Here is a 19,451-nt window from a genome sequence, read left to right as displayed (position 1 = left end):
ACATAAAGTTGCACAAATCATAATGATTGGCAGTGGTGTTGTGCTATAATAGGGACGTTTAATAAAAACTAGTTAACAAATTATAAAATACGCATAGTAGATACTCAAACAATATTTCATATATATTTTTAACAATACATGAAAACACCATGTTTTTTGTTTCTTCACTCATGTTGAAATTACTAATAAAATAAATACTAATATTTAATAGGAAAAAAAAGGATATTTTTTTATTAATAATGAAAATGTAATTTACTTACACTTTAAGTTTCTTAGATTCAAGATCATAGAAAAATTCAACTACATACTACATAAGTACATATATGTAGCGCGTACGTAATCTTGTAGTGAGATGTTCTTAGAAATTGACACTAACACTTTTTAATCGACACTTTGACTTAGGTAGCGTGCCTAGAATATTTTGCTAACAGTAGTACTTATTAATCTTATTATTACATTGTATGTAATAAAGGTTTTAATGCATACAATAGTTTTGTGTAGCACTTATTCACTAACTAAAACTTCCAATTTCTATAAATGTGCTGTCGCAACGATGGCTGGACACTAATTAAAAAAATGGTTTCAAATAATCAAATTCTTACACTAAGGGTGGGAAATGTAAAAACTACAAATATGGGAATTTCCCAGCAATGCACATTTCAGATGAAAATCGGTACGTTTGTTGGCATTTTTCTTAGCATCACTGTAATAAACTAATAAAGTTTAAAACATCTACCAATACTGGAAACCAACATCTGTAAATTCTAGTTGACAACAAATGTATAATAAAAATTTTTAGCATTAGCCGCAGGCCCATTTGGGTATGGCAATAAACTACACCGGGGAAGAGTAACGTACGGTCCGTGGGCCGCTTGCATTAAAATTTATGTATGAAATCTTTACTTTTTTAAAATTTAATATTTTTTTCTTCTAATGTTTATTATAAATTCCCGTTGAACCGGTTCAAGTATTTATTTCGGATCGGTTCGAGTCCCGGTTCAGCAGAAAAAAAAACGTTCCGGACTCCGGTTCACGGTTCGGAAAAACAAGCCGATTCGCTTCGGTTTTTCTGTTCGGGTTCGGCTCAAACTCTTGTTTGTAATACATACATATAAAAATTCGTCAAAAATTAGAAAAAAAATCAGCAATTCTTTTTAATTTTTTTTTCAATATGTCAGCCAATTCTCGTTATCAGAAATCATCTTTAGCTCCGGAACGCGTTCCTGTCCAAAAGGAAGTACCAGAACGACGTTTCGGAGCGTTTCGGCACGACAATACCACTGTTTATTGGTAAACCAGGCAGAAACCCAATTAACGTGACATCTTACCGTCCAATAAGCCTTCTACCTACAATGTCCAAACTCTCTGAAAAATTACTCCTACATAGAATAAGACTTACCTCCACAGTATTAGATCCCCTACTATCAATTTGGATTCCGACAAAAACATTCGACAGTGCAACAAGTCCACTGACTCACGCAGAAAATAAATAAAGCCCTGGAAAACAGAGAATACTGCTATTCTGTGTTCCTTGATATCGGACAGGCTTTTGATAGAGTGTGGCATCAAGGGCTGCTATACAAAATTGAGAAAACCAACTGTAGCAGATGGGGTGCCACAGGATAGCGTACTAGGCCCGCTACTTTACATACTGTATACATCAGATATACCAGAGACATAGTATACAACAACAGGAAGTTTTTCTGACACAGTCTGATCAAAATCTCAAACAGCAGCAAAAATGTTGTACAATTTAAGAAGTGGCTACAAAAGTAAAAGATTAAAGTTAATGAGACCAAATCAATAAATTTAAGCCAGTTAAGTTAGACAATACGGAAATACCACAAACAGTTAGTGCCAAATACTTAGAAATCCATCTACAAGACTTTATGGCCATTGGAATAGAGCTGTGAGGTTGCGCTTCCAAATCAGAGATCCCAATCTAAAATACTCCGTCAACTAGTGGACCTGGAAGTGCCTAACAAAAATTTATCCAAGAAATGATCATCAAACACCACAAATCTATAGAAACCCATTACTAGAAGAGTTATTAACGCAACGAAACGCGAATAGACTGTAAAAAAGTTGGCCAATAGGCCTAATATGATGTATAAGAGGTCGCATCACTGGATGTAAGCCTGACCAAGACATTATAGATGTTAGAGTATTCAACACTCCCGAGCAAATTAACCCATAGAATGTACAAAATATTCCGATTGTTAATAAAAATTGAAATATAATAACAAATAATGTCTTTCAATTATTGGATCAGGCGTGGTAACTGCTTCAAGTTAATTAAACTTTGCATGGATTTGTATCAAGTCGCTGAAGACGTTTGCGTCGAAGCTTCTTTCGCTGCTTGATCTACAAGTTCATTTCCATGAATGCCAGTATGAGACGATACCCAGATTAAAGTAATGGTAACACCAGAGCTTGTTAGACAGGGTAGGGAGTTCGAGGTTTGGAGAATTGCTTATGTAGACGTTAGCAAAAGATATCGTTTAATTATTTGATGTGAATTGGCTACGACACAACCTACGCTGACCTCAGATTTAGATCCATAAATTTTAACAATTTAAAAAGATATAAATGCAGATTATTAATCTACTACGATCTTTTTGTACTATATTAGTTTTTCCGGTGCAAATATGTGTAAAGTGATGCACTATGAATTCTTCTACACTTGCGATTGTTCTGGCGCTTCTATCGCTCTTCTAGTTGCCGTTCTGAACGAACTAGTACCTGGAGAGGAGTTTCAGTTTCTCTGTTTGCTGTTTTCTTCTCAGCTCTGCGTGAAACGAAGTTTTAGATTTCCTGCGACTTTTAGTGCTCGACCCCGCGACTAATCTTTGGATAGACCAGATTTCCGCTTCCGAGGCATTTTTAAAAAAGAACAGAGTAAGAATTAAAACCAAAGAGTAAGATCTAAAATAATGAATAGCACCTAACCACAAAAATGATACCTAACCTCCAAAATTCAAGAATATGTGTACTACAAAGTTTTTAAAAAATGGCGATAAATAATAATGAAAAAATTGTGTAGTTTTATATTTTGGAGATATTTGGGCCATAAAAGTGTGCCTGATGATATTAATGGTGTCACATTAAACGCTGTTTTGGTGACGGTGCATATTTTAATATATAATATATATTGCGGTGGCGTCGCTTATGCCGCAGCACGTGTGACGTTTCGAAGCTATTTGTGCGTCGCGCCAGGGTCGTATGTCTAACTGCTTGTTTTTCAGAGGCGTCCAATGGTATTTTTATGTAAATATATATCGTTGACTAATATGGCACAAATTTATCCGACATACATTTCCATAATATGTGTATCTTTGTGTTACATTCAATGTAGAATTTCTACAACATACTACTAATGATTAGATTTTCTATGGATGGAATTAAAGTTAATATACACAACGAAAAAATTGAAAGAACCCAAGTACGGAATCTCAAGTTTCTAGCTCATTTTTTCTTAATGGATTTGGGCATTTTTGGTACTTAGTAGCTTTAGAACATTTTTTTGTCCAACGCTGTGGTAAAATTGTATTAAAATCGCTGTTACGCCGGTTTTGATCTGACTGTGCCGTACCGTACCCGACTGTGAGAATACTCTCATTGAGATCCCGAGGCAGCGATCTTGACTTGACTGTCTCTGACCGTGACCTGATCTGACTGTGCCCGTTGGTGTGAATCCGCCTTAAATGTATGCACTAACCATAACAGTCTTTTTTTTGAATAACTGTTGCTTTCTAGATTTTGTATTATTTTGAAGTGTTACAATTTATGATTATCACTTTTAACCCTTAAGTAAATATACAAAACAAAATACGAGTAATCGCCTCCTGAATTTTGTCACATGAATTTAAAATATCCTGTATATTGAAATTATTAAATTGGTTCTCTCAATAGAATATCAGTCCACAAAACCGATTTGATCGGTGTTTTGTGTACGAAATAAAAGACTTGATAAATGAACGATAAGATTCGACAATTTCTCCATTTACATTCTCAAGATTTTGTATGTGGTAATCTCCTGGCACCTTTTTCAAGTTATTGGTTGCAGACTCTCCAAAAAAACGATCGCCCATTCGAGTTTTCCAGTCGATGAAACCGTCAGACTTTTTCTGAACATATTCCACAATCTTGCCATTTTTTGATAGTGGTGGATCCATTTTTCATCTACAATTATTAATTGATGTAAAAAATCCAACTTAGTACTTAAATCAATTGAAAAAGTCCTGTGAAATTTCATTTTAATGTGTGAAAATGCTTTTAAAATGCTAACTTCTTCGTTAATCTCTCTAGTTTTGATCTGACGTTTGTTCAGTACCATGTGGTGAAGTTTTTCGATGCCTTTTCAAACAACCATCTTACATGCTGCAATTAACGTTGGTTGTTATGATATATTTATACTTTATCTAATTCCTTTATCAAATGTGACATTCGTTGATATTAGGAAACGTCACATTCCTCAAAACCTTCGTATATCAGTTTGTAAAAGCTTTACCTCTAAGCTCCAAAGAATAATTTATCAATTACTATAAAAACTGATAATTATTTCATTATTTAAACTGACAATTAACTCATTATTTTAAATGAATAATAACATTGAAAACAGCATTAATCAATACTCAGTTATTAAAAGTAAGTCCATTTTCTCGATGAATATTCTCTTGAATTTCTTGTCTAATGTTAATTTCATTCGATGCTGTGATACTTGGCTTGGACCTTATTTTGCAATGAACTCTCAACATAGTCTTCGACTTCCATTCAGGTTCTGAGCAATCATAAAAAATATGACGGGCATGACAGCAGGAGGTCTAATATTTCTATACTTTTTGAGGAGGTCAAAAATATTTCCAACAGTGACCACAAATTCGTGTAGGTATTTTGCTTTCTGGAATTGCGATTATAAGAAAGGTCCTTTCATCAAATACGTTGCCTTCTCATACAAACATCAGTTCTGTCTTCCTGCAATCCCTATTTTTATTACGACCTAAGGAACAGATTTATTTAATAATTAATTATAATCATGTCATCTTCTGCTCCTTTCATAAATATTTCTACATTCTCCTTCGACAAAATCTCCAATTTTTTTGGGTAGTATCCTGTTGATCGTCTCTTCATATTTTTCAACTGGCAACTTTTTAATTTTTCCAACCTAGTGCAGCATTTGCACACTCTCTTACTTTAAATGGAATGTCCGATTCGCTATCTGATACATTTCAAGTAATTACTTCTGACTTGTTTTGATTTATTTTGAAAAATCGTTGTTTTCTTTCATAGTAACTATAGTTCAAGACCTGCTTCAGCCACTATTTGATTCCACATTAATATTTTTCATTGTAATTGAAGGTTCTATTAAATTTATTTTATAAACGACCCCATCTGAAAATTATTCGTTCTGTATTCATTTACATACCGAAAGTTGCGTTTTGAGTGTTCCATGTAGTGAAAGTGGCAGTTCCGTACTGCAAAACACTTTCGGGGCACTCTGGAGTAGTCAATTATGTTTGTTAATTGTGACTTTAGCAGCTTCAATGTTGAGAGTTGACAGTTTCACTTCGATGATTTTGCATAACCTTAAAGCTTATATAGATGACTCAATAGCAAACAAGATTGAAATTACTAACAAAATATTTTCTTCCGCCACAAATATGAATCAATCAATAAATTCTATCGAAGAACGACACGTATCTACAGAGATTCCATCAACATATATTAGAGGTATACATATTTCATCTGCATCCAATCCGATAAATATTAATAATTGTCCTACAATCAATATTATTTGTTGCAAATAATTAAGATTGATATTGCAAATATCATTACATCATTATATTGTTCAATAAATAAAATATTTACAATTCTCTATTATTTATTTTCTTTCCTCAGTGTAATTGAGAAAGTTTTGGATCTTATGCGTCGTCTAAAAAATGTTGTGTACACAGCGGCTGAAATACGACTCGTCTGTTGCTCGGCTCGCTTCGCTCGTCGCGCAATTTTCACACTCGTCCAACAAAGTAGCACTTTCAGTCATTGGCATACAAATAACTATTTCAAACACGTAGCAAAAGTGATTTCTCAAAAATGATCACACTATGCTAACAAACAATCTATAAATCTCGCAGAGTTCAAATATTCATTATTATGACAGTAATCCCTCATGTTTTGGCAGCAAACAGCGAGTTTAATATAGAAAGCGAAGTAAACTATGAACCTCCAGGAGATCTCACGGTCGGCTTGTCCTAGCAAACATCGACATCGGTCTCGCATCAAATCGCCTGAAACGGAGCAATGTTTACATAAGAACGACATTCTCCCGTTGTATATAAAGTCCTGCCAAAGGGCGAGAGACGACACGTGACTGGCCTTTTCCGAGCTCTCTTTGAAAGCCCGTACACCAGACGATATAACTTTTAATATTACGAGGGTCTTACTAAAGTGAATTTACTAACATGTATTAGTACAAAAATTAGACGCCTTGGTACTTGAGTTTTAAGATAAAAACAAAGATTTATAATTTCATATGCTTCTTGAGGTCTAGAAAAACGTTGAATTCGCATTTTTGATCTGCGGGAATAAGAAAAAATCATTGGGTGTCGAATATACAGCAGATGAGCCATCAATTTGATGTTTTTACTGTTCAAAAATTCATCTCACGGTATGTCACATAACGATCTTTCAATATCAGTTTACTTCATCAAAAGTCGAAGCGATGACCGAACTGAAAATGTTCGTGGTTATATTCCATTTTTTAACCAAGATGAAAGTTTCAAGTATCTGTAAACAAATCAAGTACCAGTCGTATGACAACAATACGTTCTGAGTACGTTCACCATCAAAAATGTCAAACTCTATGACGGCAACGTCAGTTTTGACATATTGATATCACTATTGCCAAATCTCAAAATCGTGTATCGATTTAGTGAAAACCATAGATACTGACGTGTCTATTGTACCCAGCATCCGTGACACTTTTTCGTCGAATTTATCAGTGAATTTGTGAAATCGTAGGTAATGTAATTAATTTGATCGAATTTACATCACTCTTGTGATGTAACTTGTCAATATTTTCCAAAATCTTTCTACCAAGAAATGATGTACTTACTGAACACACTGTTTAAACTACCACCACAGCAACAGTCACGATTACACTCTTTGACGCGCGTTTCGATAACCAAGTTATCGTCTTCAGAGACTGGAGGTAAATTACTTGATTTGGAAAAGATGACGGTGATGAATCGGGGATATATATTGAATGATCGAGTACTTTTTAGTGAAACTTGAGATTCAAAAACATGATAAAAGTGCAATTGCAGGAATAAATACTTTGATAACAAACTTTATAGTTATATACCGAATGTATTTTTGTGTCGAACACGTCGTTATTATTTGACAAACTTGTTAAAATTGTCATAATCAGTTCCAACAAGTATTTTAGAGTAATTTTCTGGAAAAGTATGTTATTTTCTCTATATGTTTGCCCTGATTGTTTCTATTGAGCATACTCTTCACTTTACCACTACACCAAAACTTTATACTGTCTGTAGTACTTTCCTTCGTTAATAAAATATTTTCTTAATGTGAATATATAATTTTAAGAAGTCATGGAAATATCCACATTAAAATTGAGACAAATTATCAACTTATGTACAGAATTAGTTAAGGGCTCAATACTTTACAATGCAAAAAATACACAACCATTTGCCCATTGGAATCAAATCATCTTTTCCCACATTTTGCAATAATTTGAGGGCATACTTACTAGAAAGTGCCTTTTAGTCTGTAAATGACTTAGTCTAGTTGTAATATTTAATTCCGGGCATGCTGCATACAGGTTTAATTTTGCTATGGACTTACTAATTATAACCTTATACTATTGACTATAATTTTGTTAATCATTGTGTTTTCCTTCTGTATATTGAAATTTTATTGTATCTGTATTTTTATTTAGTTATTTTTATGTTTGTTTTTCAGTTTTTACAAGCTTTGGTCTTCAAATTGTAACAATTTTTTGACAATGAAGCTTCTATCTCTCTATCTCTTAAACATTCAGGAAGCACGTATAAACAAGATTCTATGTGGACAAGTTCTAAACACCGAGCTCATAATGGGAATCCTGTAAATATTACTATTGATAATTTATAAGGAGATGCATCGAAATATCCAGTATTTTCTGTAAATATAGTTCCCCTTCTCGAGATGATTATCACAAAATTCTAAATAATGAAGTTTCTAGTTGAACCTCGTATACGGTTGCCAAAGGGCTATCCAACACGTGGACCAGCCCTTCTCGCACTGTTTGAAAATCTCTAGACAAACTTTGATCGGTCGCCGAGAGTTAATACTGACGTTGGCTGTTGCTGGTCCATTATTAGCTTCAAATTCAATGGGTTATTTATGGAAAGGCTAATTGACAGTTGTGAGAATAGGAAAATCAAGATTTTTATTTGTTTGCTTGGGGCTGTTTGATAAGAATTCAATTGTAGAATGTTATTTTTTCCTTTATAAAAATACGACTCATATTTGATTGACAAGAACCCAAATAATTCAAAGCGATGAAATATACTTTTTTTTCTAATATACAGGGTGCTCCGGGACTTGATTTTTCTCTTACGACCCCTCGTTTATGAGTTATAGTCATTTAAAGATGCGAAATCAGAACTTTTATTTGAGTATATTTTCAAAACTACACATTCGAACACTATGAATTGTTAATGGATGATTACGTATATCTATTTAGTGTGTTTTAGACAATAAATAATTCTACTCTACAATCAGAAGGCCAGAGGCGGCTCAGGTCCAATGGAAACAATGCGAAACTTTTACAGGGACAATTTAAAGATTAAAGCAAAAATAAATTTTTCAATTGATTTTTTGATAAAAAGATTTTCTTTGCTTAACTTGATAAAATTTATCGTTGTATATATCAATTGAACTATTCGCCATAAAGAGACATTCTGGAGAAAATTATCATAAATTGTTGCCAAATCTCTAATCCTTCCAAGAAGTTGATTATTTATATTTATTTTACAATGCTAACGTGATGGCTGTATATATATTGTTGCCAGATCTCTAATTTTTCCGGCAGCTTGATGATTTCGAAATGATTTTCATGGTTTTATAATAAGTGCGAACTTTTTTGTTTCTCAAAATTTTAAATACTGTAACATGAAGGTTATATTTACCGTGTTACGTTCCGTAAAACTCGAATGTTGTATTTACACTGTTGCCAAATCCTGCTTTTTTCCGATAACAAATTTTTGTTTATAACAGTTTTAAAATTCATTTTAAATGTTGAGTCTATATACAGTGCTGTCAGATTTTCTATTTTCTCAGTCAAATCTTCGTTTCTTAACCTTTTATACTACGTACTATATAGTTGAAATATTTCCTGCTTTTATAGTTACATTATTGTCTTATTTACTATTATTTCCGACGATATTTCAAATTTTCTCTTATAAATTTCCATTTGTTAAAATTTTGTGATATGTTGTTGTCATATTTCGTATTTTTTCGCTAATATATATTTTTAATTCGTTTTTTGACATTGAAAATAGAAAAGAGAGTATATTAACAAAAAAATATTATTCAAAAAGTCTGAATTGCTTTTTCTTTCATGGGAAGAATTCGAAAGAAAAAATATAGTACAATTAAATGAACCACCACAGCACACTCGATGGCTGGAAACATATTGTACAAAAGGGGAACATAAGGGCAACGGCAATGGCAATATGTTGCCGTTATACGGATTATTTCCTAACATTCGGGTCTGTTCTGCCGTAATCTGGAATCATACTCACACATATGCTCGATGACGAAGTCGACTCATATATACACTATTAATTTTTCAACATACTTATAAAGGACAATTTAAAAATGATTTTCTAGCATCTTTAAAATATTTTTTAATAGTTTAAGTTAATTTGTTAGCATGGAGGCAATTCTTACTTATATAAATCATCGCAGAAAAGCCTTTTATTTAATGAAATTTAATGAAATCAAAAATTAAACAATAATGAACACACAGCGGAATCTGAAGGAGTAACTATAGCACAGGTTCAGGTACTTGCGAATCCTAACCCATAACGAGATTCAGACCACAATTTTCGAACGTCGTATCCAATTTTCTCTGAACATTTCGAATTTAAAACAAGAATTATCAATGAGCTACACACTTAGTCGGATTTGACAACGACTTGATCAACTCAATCAGTTTCCGAACAATCAGATAGGATTATGTCCATGATAGTTTTCGAAAATCCCTTGAAAATGATAAATTAACAAGGTTCCATTCAAAGAATTGAGAAAGTAAACCGATAACAGAAAATTATAATAATGAAAACGAATTTTGACGTTTTTCTAATACAAACCTCGTGCCTTTAAATTTATTTAGGAGTGGATTGCATTGACTTAAATGCTCTACACATTTGAAAATAAAGCAAAGAAAAGTGTTGATGCACCTAATATTTTTCCGAAATCAATTGCGGTGAGCCTAATCAAGTATTTTGTAAGTCAAAAATTCCACCGATGTCTGAGAAGTGACCACAAAAGATAAAACGGACTTGTTGAGTCGATGTTTGCTTCAAATTCAACTCTTGATTCGCGGGAAAAACTACTACCCAGCCTGCCTGAAGTTAGTACATCTATGCCAGATTGAAAAATTGCTTGGGTTCAACCTATACCAATAACTATCATCTCATTGCTTTAGTCCCATTGCTAAGGTCATGATATTGAAATATCTTGTCTTCTAACATAATCGCCGACATTCGGAAACATAGATCAACCGGGTTTGTAGTCCTCATTATTGATTGGCTTAATGGCTTTCTCACAGACTGATCCATCCAGGTTGCTATCGATGAATACACCTCGGAAAGGTTTGAGGTCAACGCTGATGTTCCCCAGGGATGCATCTGTTCATCTACTTTCTTTACCATGTAAATCAACGATCTACTCGACAAAACTTCAAACCCGATCTATAGATTCACCGACATTAGCATAGTGAGGTTTTCGTTCAAATCAACCGCTCCAGAAACTCGACTAACATCCAAATCCGTAAGCAACAACAGATCACCACAATCAATACCGATCATGGAAATATTTTGGACTGGGGTGGAAGCAATTGGATTGAGATTAATGCAGCAAAGACCCAGGCTTCTATTTTTACAAAGAAGAGTGGCTACCATCACCGCAAATTCGCTTGTTGGGGATTGAAGCAATATGTCCTGGCATAGTCACGTAATCAATTTAACGATGGCAGCTTCACAAGAACTTAAAGCTTTGCTGAAATTGAACAAACTCTGAAGATGCTCGATTCAAAGATAAGATAAGTTCGACCTATAGGCGATCCAGAGATGACCAGAAACTTGGACATCTTAGAGCATAGAAGGTATGATGCTGTTTTACTGATACTACCATTGCAAGACCTACTCGATAGGAAGAATGGGCTCATGAACACCGATTTCGTCTGCAGACGCCCAGAACTTCAATTTTTCGGGAATCTTTTTTTTTTTGGAGAAATGTGGAATCAGTTACCAAGGTACGTCTTTTCCTAATACTAGAACCTACAGATGTTCAATATCAATATCACCACAGGCATCTCCATACGGCAGGCACCACTCCAATTAATGGAGTGTAATAGAGTTGACCCTCTTGTAAGCAGGTCACAAAAACAATGAAAAGAAAAAGCATTCGTCAAACCATAGCTTCGACAACATATTTAAACAGGACCGGCATCATGTCTATATCAGTGGACGAATTCTTTCAAGATGCTGGACGATCCTTTAAATCTTTAAATTTTCTTAAGATTAGTATCGAATTGAAACTTTTAAGGTTTATTTTTCAATCCTTATCTATAGGGAACAATAAACTAATCTAAGATACACCAACAAACTTGTTAGCATAATGTTAATTAACAATGGCGCGAGATTAAGCATCCACTAATTATTATCGTTATTGCTAAAACAATAAACGAAAAACCATCAGCAATATCTAAGATTTTTCAAAATGAACACATGTTCAATATTATATAAAACATTGAGCAAAAATTGATAAAGAAAAAATTTTTCCAGGAATTTTGGTATTAGGTTCAAAATTATTAAGTTAGGTTAGATTAAATGAGGTTAGGTTAGGTTATGCGCTCGATCCACGCATTTGAAGTACAGCTCTTTCTAAGTTAAAAATTTTTTACTGTCGATGATACAACTAAAAATTTGTTCAATTTTTAGGGTCCCATTCAGGACATAAAATTTTCTGCGTTATTGAATCTTGCACAGATCAATTAGATTCAGTAATTACACCACCAATATTGGTGATATATATATATCCTAAAAATGAATGAAGATACCAATTCACCCCAATGATCATCCTTTAGGGATACACCCCAATACGCCCTTCGCCCTTCTATCGGGCATATATCATAGTTAAAAAGCGTTAAAGGCGGAGATATACTGTCAAACCATAGACGTACGTTTTGGAAAATATTTAAAAAATATGTTAACAAATCTATTGTCTTGTAACCTTCAATAAATAACCACCAAATTATTCTAAGACTAATTGATCTAAAGTTTCATCATAACTAAAAGTTTTTAAAATAAATAATAATTTTCACTTTCTAATACAGTGGTTTTAGTACCAAAAACTCTGAAAAAACATAATATTGGATATAGAGAATCCCAAACCAAAATTGAAACTACGTAGTTGAAAATTTTATTATATAGCTAGTCCTGCAGAAACCTGACATGACTTAGATCCGGTGAACTTGCAGGTCAATTTAAATATTTCTAAAACTTTTCTAGCCATTGTACATGTATGGAAAGGTGTCTTGTCATGCATAAATATTTGTCTATCTTCAGATGTAACTTTAATAACTGGTTTAATGGGTTTCTTTCAACCATAATACCGTAGAAACGTTTTTTTTTTCATCTAATTTGAGATAGATCTGATAGACTCAATTCTAGCTCTATCATCATATAATCGATAGTTTCTTGTGAAAAATAGAACATTTTAGATTTTGAAAACTAGTTATCTCCAAGAGAAAATAGTTCTCAAAACACATTTTTTTTTATTTATTATTACAGAGTTGGCTAAAGAAGCAACGATTTTTAAGTAGAAACATTTCTTAATTCGTTTTGCTAAAATTACAATTTTTGGGCAACGAAGGTATGAACTTCGATCCAATAGAATGATACATTATGTAAACAAAGTTCTTAAAAATAGTCAACAATTCCTTGAACGTGTTCTTTAACTTATTGCTCCATATTCACCCTTGACGATTTTTTAAGTAGAGTCACCCCAGTTTTATCTGATCATCTGCACCTGTAGCCAATGTACAGACTACAGAGGGTGGAAAAAATGAGATGATCGCTGGATCCGACCACGTGGCGCACTTATCATAGACGTAGAAACTGTATTTTATAGAAGGGTACAGAATACTATTAAATTATTAGATGCACAAAGATGGATCGATCAATTGAAAGACTAGTAATCAAGATTTAAAAACAAATATTAGACGTCCTAAATTCATTTGGCGTAAAGGGTCATTTTATAATACAAGTATTAGCTTTGGTTTGTACAGAAAGCGAATCATTTCGGGAATAAATTTGATACTGTTCAAATCGTCCAAAGTCCAGAAAAAGTCGGGAGACATGGAAGATAATTGGTAAAAAACTATGCGTTTAAAAATGACCAATGATGTGTTCGTGAAATTGCTTCTTCCTGCTGGAACCTAGACCATTTCATTCTTCATCTCTTTAATTCCTCTTCTAAGCACAAAACATATCGAACCGAATAAATAGTAACTATGGCCTCGTTATTTTCGAAAAACGTCCAATAATGCCAGGAAAGAGTCAAGAACATACAATACTTTTACTTTTTCTCGGTGTACCTATAGGAAGCTGGTAGTCAAAATGTGAATACCTTGGAGTCCAGTTGTATAGGCTTTGTTTATTGATTTTCATTTTCATTTTTCCTCTAAAATAATTAACACTGAGCAAAATTTTCACGTAGAGTAAAATCAATTGCCTCGACATGGAATTTTGGTTCAAATTCGTTTTTTTCACGATTGATTCGTAGCTCACTAGTTTGACTCTCCTAGACTTCTGTCTACTGCTTTCCTTTTCAACATTTTCTAATGTCTTTACACTGCGTCTGTGGACAGGGTGCTTCTTGTCCATTAAGTTTGTAGTCCATCTGAAGTTTCTCAACTATCTGGAGATTGTGTTCCAGTTCGGAACAGCTTCCATGTCGACCGACATTAAATTATCGCTAATAGATAAACAATCGATGTTGCAGTTTCTACGACTTCCTAGTGCTGACTAAACGAAATGGAGAGAGTGAGAGAGAAATCTAAATATAAAGTATACAAAAGAAAACTATGATAAACAATAATATTACATTTGAGTACATTTAGTTTGAGTAAGTATCTAACAGATCTCTTATCTATTATAAAGATTCACTCAAATTGAGTAACACCACTCGTACCTCAGGAGGGAAGGGCATTTAGGAGATGGTACTCAACAAGAGCATAATAAACTGTTTGAAGAAGTCTCGGCAGTTAGCACTGCTATTTAGTTTGAGTAAATATCTAACAGCACTCTTTTGTGGTTTGAACATTCGCTCAAATTAAGTCGCACCACAGAAGGGAAGGGCATTTGGTGAAGGGAAGAGATTTGCATTGGTCAAGGGAAGAGGTTAATACTAAAACGAGATTTTTTGGTTGTGTCATATCAAAAATTTGAACAGATTAAGTCTAGCAGAAACTGTTGAGATAAAATTCTGTTGTTTGGTGAGGATAAAACTCTAATTTACCAAGCTTTAGAGTAGATTACAAGTTTGAACCAAAAGGTGTGAAAATATGAAACCTCGTTGAAACCAGCTCAAATACCGGAGTTTTTGAGAACACTGAAGCTGGATGACGAGCTATTTATAGAGGGACCATCATCAATTAGATCTTAACTCCGTTTTATCGATCTATTTGAAACGAGATTCATTCAAATTTATACAAATACAATATCGTATGTGAGAAACAATTAGAATATTTTGTATATGTTTACCTAGTTTTTTTTTTGTTTCAGATTATTTGTAAAAACGTGTCTGGGTTGTTCGGAGAGAGTTTCACCAGATGAATTAGTGATGAGAGCTAGCGATAACATTTTTCATTTACGATGTTTTGTATGCGTCGTTTGCGGAATTAGATTACAAAAAGGTGATTTATATGTCATCAAACAAGGACAATTATTTTGCAGGACAGATTACGAAAAAGAAGTGGAAATGATGCAGGGATTCGGATATGGTAAGAAAATACTTTTTTCTAAATATTACTCTGTTTAATAATTGTTTTATTAACTACACTTTTATTATTTGTTTATTTATTGATATTTTCAGGTGAATTTATTTGCGATGATTTTCTACAAACTAGTAGATCACATGATGGACGTAGGGGACCTAAACGACCAAGAACTATTTTAACAACCCAACAACGTAGAGCTTTTAAAGCTTCTTTTGAAGTTAGCCCCAAGCCTTGTCGAAAAGTTAGGGAAAATCTAGCTAAAGATACTGGTTTGAGCGTTCGAATCGTTCAGGTTGGTCAAGATTTTCCACTTTGGGTCTATAACTTAATTCGTGCGATTTGATAAGAGATAGCGTAACTTGTATAATATCGTTCCAATATTCCGAAACCGCGTTGGAAAGCTACTGTTTTTGTACATCTTTTCAGTATATGTCATTCATTTGAAGCGTTAACGACAATAATTTATTTTCACTCAAATATGTCGAGCTTTGTTCTTGAAAAAGTGTTTTTGCGGGGAGTTCTTCTTCATTACTTTAATATGAAGAAAAATACTGCCGAAAGTCATCGTATTTTGGTGGAAGTTTATGGTGAACATGCTTTAGCTGAGCGAACGTGCCAAAAGTGTTTTGCACGATTTAAAATTGGTGATTTTGGCTTGGAAGACCATGAACGTCCTGGACAGTCAAAACAGTTTAAGGATAGAGCATTACTCTGTGAAGATTGTTGACAAACACAAGAAGAGCCCGCAGAATATTTGTCTGTCACTCAATCAGCCATTTCAAAACGTTTAAAAGCAGCTGGATATATTCAAAAGTAAGGAAAAAGGTGTTCCACTTGAGCTCAAGCCGAGAGACGTCGGTTTTGCATGTCCGAAATGCTGCTGGAACGGCACAGAAGGAAGTCATTTTTGTATCGGATTATTACTGGTGATGAAAAATGCATCCATTATGACAACCCCAAGCGCAAAAAATCATATGTGAAATCCGACCAATCAGCCAATTCAACGGCAAAGCCGAATATCCATGGCGAAATGGTAATGCTCCCTATTTGGTGGGATCAGATGGGTGTGCTGTATTATGAGATACTAAATCCGGGTGACACGAGGCAATAATTTTCCTCTCGGACCCACGTTGCTATTTTGGTTAAGAACTATTTGGAAAACAGTGGATGAGTTTTACCTCACCCGCCTTATAGCCAAGACATTGCTCCTTCTGACTACCATTTGTTCTGGTCGATGCCCTCACTGGAAAACGGTTCACATCAGAGCAAGGTATCAAAAATTGGCTTGATACATTCTTGGCTGTCAAGCCAGCTCAGTTCTTTTGGGATGGGATCCACAAATAGATTTCAGATAGGCAATACTTTGCATAATACTATTTTACATGTTTTTCTTAAATAAACGTTCAAATTAAAAAAAAAAACGCATGAAATAAGTTATAGACCACAAAAATGCAAATGCAAAAATTGTGATATTTGTAGGTATGGTTTCAAAATCAACGTGCTAAAATGAAGAAAATGCAAAAGAAGGTCAGACAAGAGAATAAAGGAACCAAAGACGTGGAAAAGGATGAAAAGAAATTGAACGTCAAAGAGGAAGAACAAAGTATGAATGTAGTTAAATTTTAAATAGAAAAGGCGCTTGAATTAAAGTTTTATGAACTGAAATTTTTTATTACATTCGGTGAGAATGTTTAAAACTTTAAATTAGGGGGATTTAATTATGTATCAGCTTATAAAAACTGCAATTAATAGATCTATTTACCTGATATCTGACTCATCTTTAAACTCAGTATCGAAATACTCCAGGCAATCGGTAGTAAACTTGAATAATATAATTAAAAGTTTAATACTCTTCGAAAAAATCAAACTTGAGAAAGTCAATTATTATGGATGTTAATTCGGAAACTTTTCAATGTTTTTCAGGTCCTCAATCTACACCATATTTCCACGACAGCTGTAGTGATAACGAAGCAACAATCGATGATAATTTACTTCAAAATACCTCCAATAATAATTTTCTTCATGTTAAAGAAGAACTGGAAAACGACAGTCCATATTTTAAATTCAATAGCAATTTGCCTGTACATGTATTTACTGGTAAGTTTTTCAATTATTAAGACGAAAGTAAGAAAACAAAAGTGGCACCCATTTCTTCTAAAAGTGTACTTCATGTTTTTATATAAAAAAATCATCGCTAGCTCAACCTAAACTAAGCTCAACTCAATAAAACCTAAAGTAACAGTTGTAAATTTGAAATTCTCTTTGAATGGCATTAGAAAAGAAATAAAACGGATTTTGGCTTTCAAAGTAATCACTACTGCACTCAAACATACTTTTGACAACGTACGTAAAGCTTCTAAGAACTGTCAAAATTTGTTACTTTCGGAATCGATTGCAAAACGTCCTTAAATAACCAACACGTCCACAAAACGTACCCTTTTAAGATCTCCTTCATTCGGAGAACAAAATAAGTCCGATCGAGTTCCTGATGGACTTTCCTTCGACTTTTGACAGCTATACTTATAGAATGTAGCTTCAAATCGGGATCGAAATCCTAGCATCAGGTCTCCTCCCCTGCGATCTAACCAAACGATTTGCTTTCTAATTGTCTGACGATATGGGCGGCTCCTTTCGGGAACAGACTTCCTCTTACCCAACTTTTTGCGGAAGATGGTAATAACAAAAAGTATTCCTCCGCCATGAATTATAGTCAGTCGCCGATTTATTGGCGGCATGTTTCGTACTCGTTTAATCGTGACTGGTGTTTTGTTTGTCGGGACGTAAGCACATTTTGTGGTGACGTTCACCAACATTTTATGTGTCTTCGTAAATGTCACAGTGCTCCATTGCATAGTGACAGACACTACTCAAACCGATTACTTTCGATTGATAGCGGTGGGTTTTCCAATGACAGCAATGAGACTTTTTGGTAGGTAGCAGTCTCTGGATCGTCACACGTGTTGCGGTTAGGATACAACTTTTTAGACATACCTCGTTCTACATATTTATGGTTGTGATTGAGTTCAACGAGAATCTCTATCTGTTGATATTTATATGGTAGTTAGAGATAGAGAAACATAAATTTTGTTTTAGGTTTAGAAATCAGCAAGCGCCGTAATGAAAATTATTCGAGATCCGATGAACAATCGATTTTTATGCAGCCTCCGGTAGAGCATCAAAACATTCCGCAGAACTCGAACTGTAGCTTGAATCCCATAGATAGACTTTATTCCATGCAGAGCTCTTACTTTTGCGCAGATGATCAAATGGAGCCCTAAACAGATTATAAATAGAACCAACTGTTAAAAACAAAAAAAGTGATTCATCTGTAAATTAATGAAATGTATGAATATGTAACCACATATTTAGCACTATATTGGAATTATTACGAAATTTTTAAATATACATATTTCAAATTACCTTTTTTTTTTCTTAAACCTACAATAATTTTACTTCATTCTTATTTGTGAATTAATAAAAACCAGATGATATATGAAACGTCATCTTCTTATGAAGCATCATCTTCTAATGCAGCATCATGTTCTAATGAAGCATCATCTTCTTATGAAACATCATCTTCTAATGCAGCATCATGTTCTAATGAAGCATCATGTTCTAATGAAGCATCATCTTCTAATGAAGCATCATCTTCTAAAGAAGCATCATTTTCTAATGAAGCATCATCTTTTAATGAAGCATCATCTTCTAAAGAAGCATAATTTTCTAATGAAGCATCATCTTCTAATGAAGCATCATCTTCTAATAAAGCATCATCTTCTAATGAAGCATCATCTTCTAATGTAGCTCCGAGTGCACATTTAATTGAAATAAACGTTTTGAAAAGACCGATTCCACGTTTAAACCACCAGGAAAAGATCGTACAGATAATATTGATAAGATGAAGGATTCAGTACGAGAAAATTTGCATGTATCTACTAGGAAGCTATCGGCGGCTTTAAACTTGTCGCGACGAAGTTTACAAAGAATTTTGAAGTTGGATCTTAAGCTGCATCCTTTTAAGCTCCGGTTAACACAGGAATTAAAAGTTTAAAAGTTAGCGACTTTGGAGCAATGTTGTTAGTCGATTTTCCACTTTTGACAACATCATTTTTTCATATTAGGCTCATTTTTATTTAAATAGGTTCGTAAACCGAAA

General features: G+C 33.9%; 1 protein-coding gene across 1 annotated transcript in view; it reads left to right on the top strand.

The window, feature by feature from the left end:
- Positions 1 to 18,674, top strand: part of LOC130447597 (LIM homeobox transcription factor 1-alpha) — a 30,327-nt gene extending 11,653 nt beyond the window's left edge. The window contains exons 3-7 of the mRNA XM_056784500.1: positions 15,081 to 15,298; positions 15,391 to 15,587; positions 16,775 to 16,898; positions 17,219 to 17,392; positions 18,389 to 18,674. Of these exons, the coding sequence (XP_056640478.1) occupies positions 15,081 to 15,298; positions 15,391 to 15,587; positions 16,775 to 16,898; positions 17,219 to 17,392; positions 18,389 to 18,573 (898 nt within the window). The 3' untranslated portion in view covers positions 18,574 to 18,674. The remainder of the gene's footprint in view (positions 1 to 15,080; positions 15,299 to 15,390; positions 15,588 to 16,774; positions 16,899 to 17,218; positions 17,393 to 18,388) is intronic.
- The last annotated feature ends 777 nt before the right edge of the window (positions 18,675 to 19,451 follow it).

Source organism: Diorhabda sublineata, chromosome 8 (assembly GCF_026230105.1).
Source record: "Diorhabda sublineata isolate icDioSubl1.1 chromosome 8, icDioSubl1.1, whole genome shotgun sequence".
NCBI lineage: Eukaryota > Metazoa > Arthropoda > Insecta > Coleoptera > Chrysomelidae > Diorhabda > Diorhabda sublineata.
The sequence above is the reverse complement of the archived record's forward strand: the minus strand, read 5'-3'. Positions and strand labels throughout refer to the sequence as shown.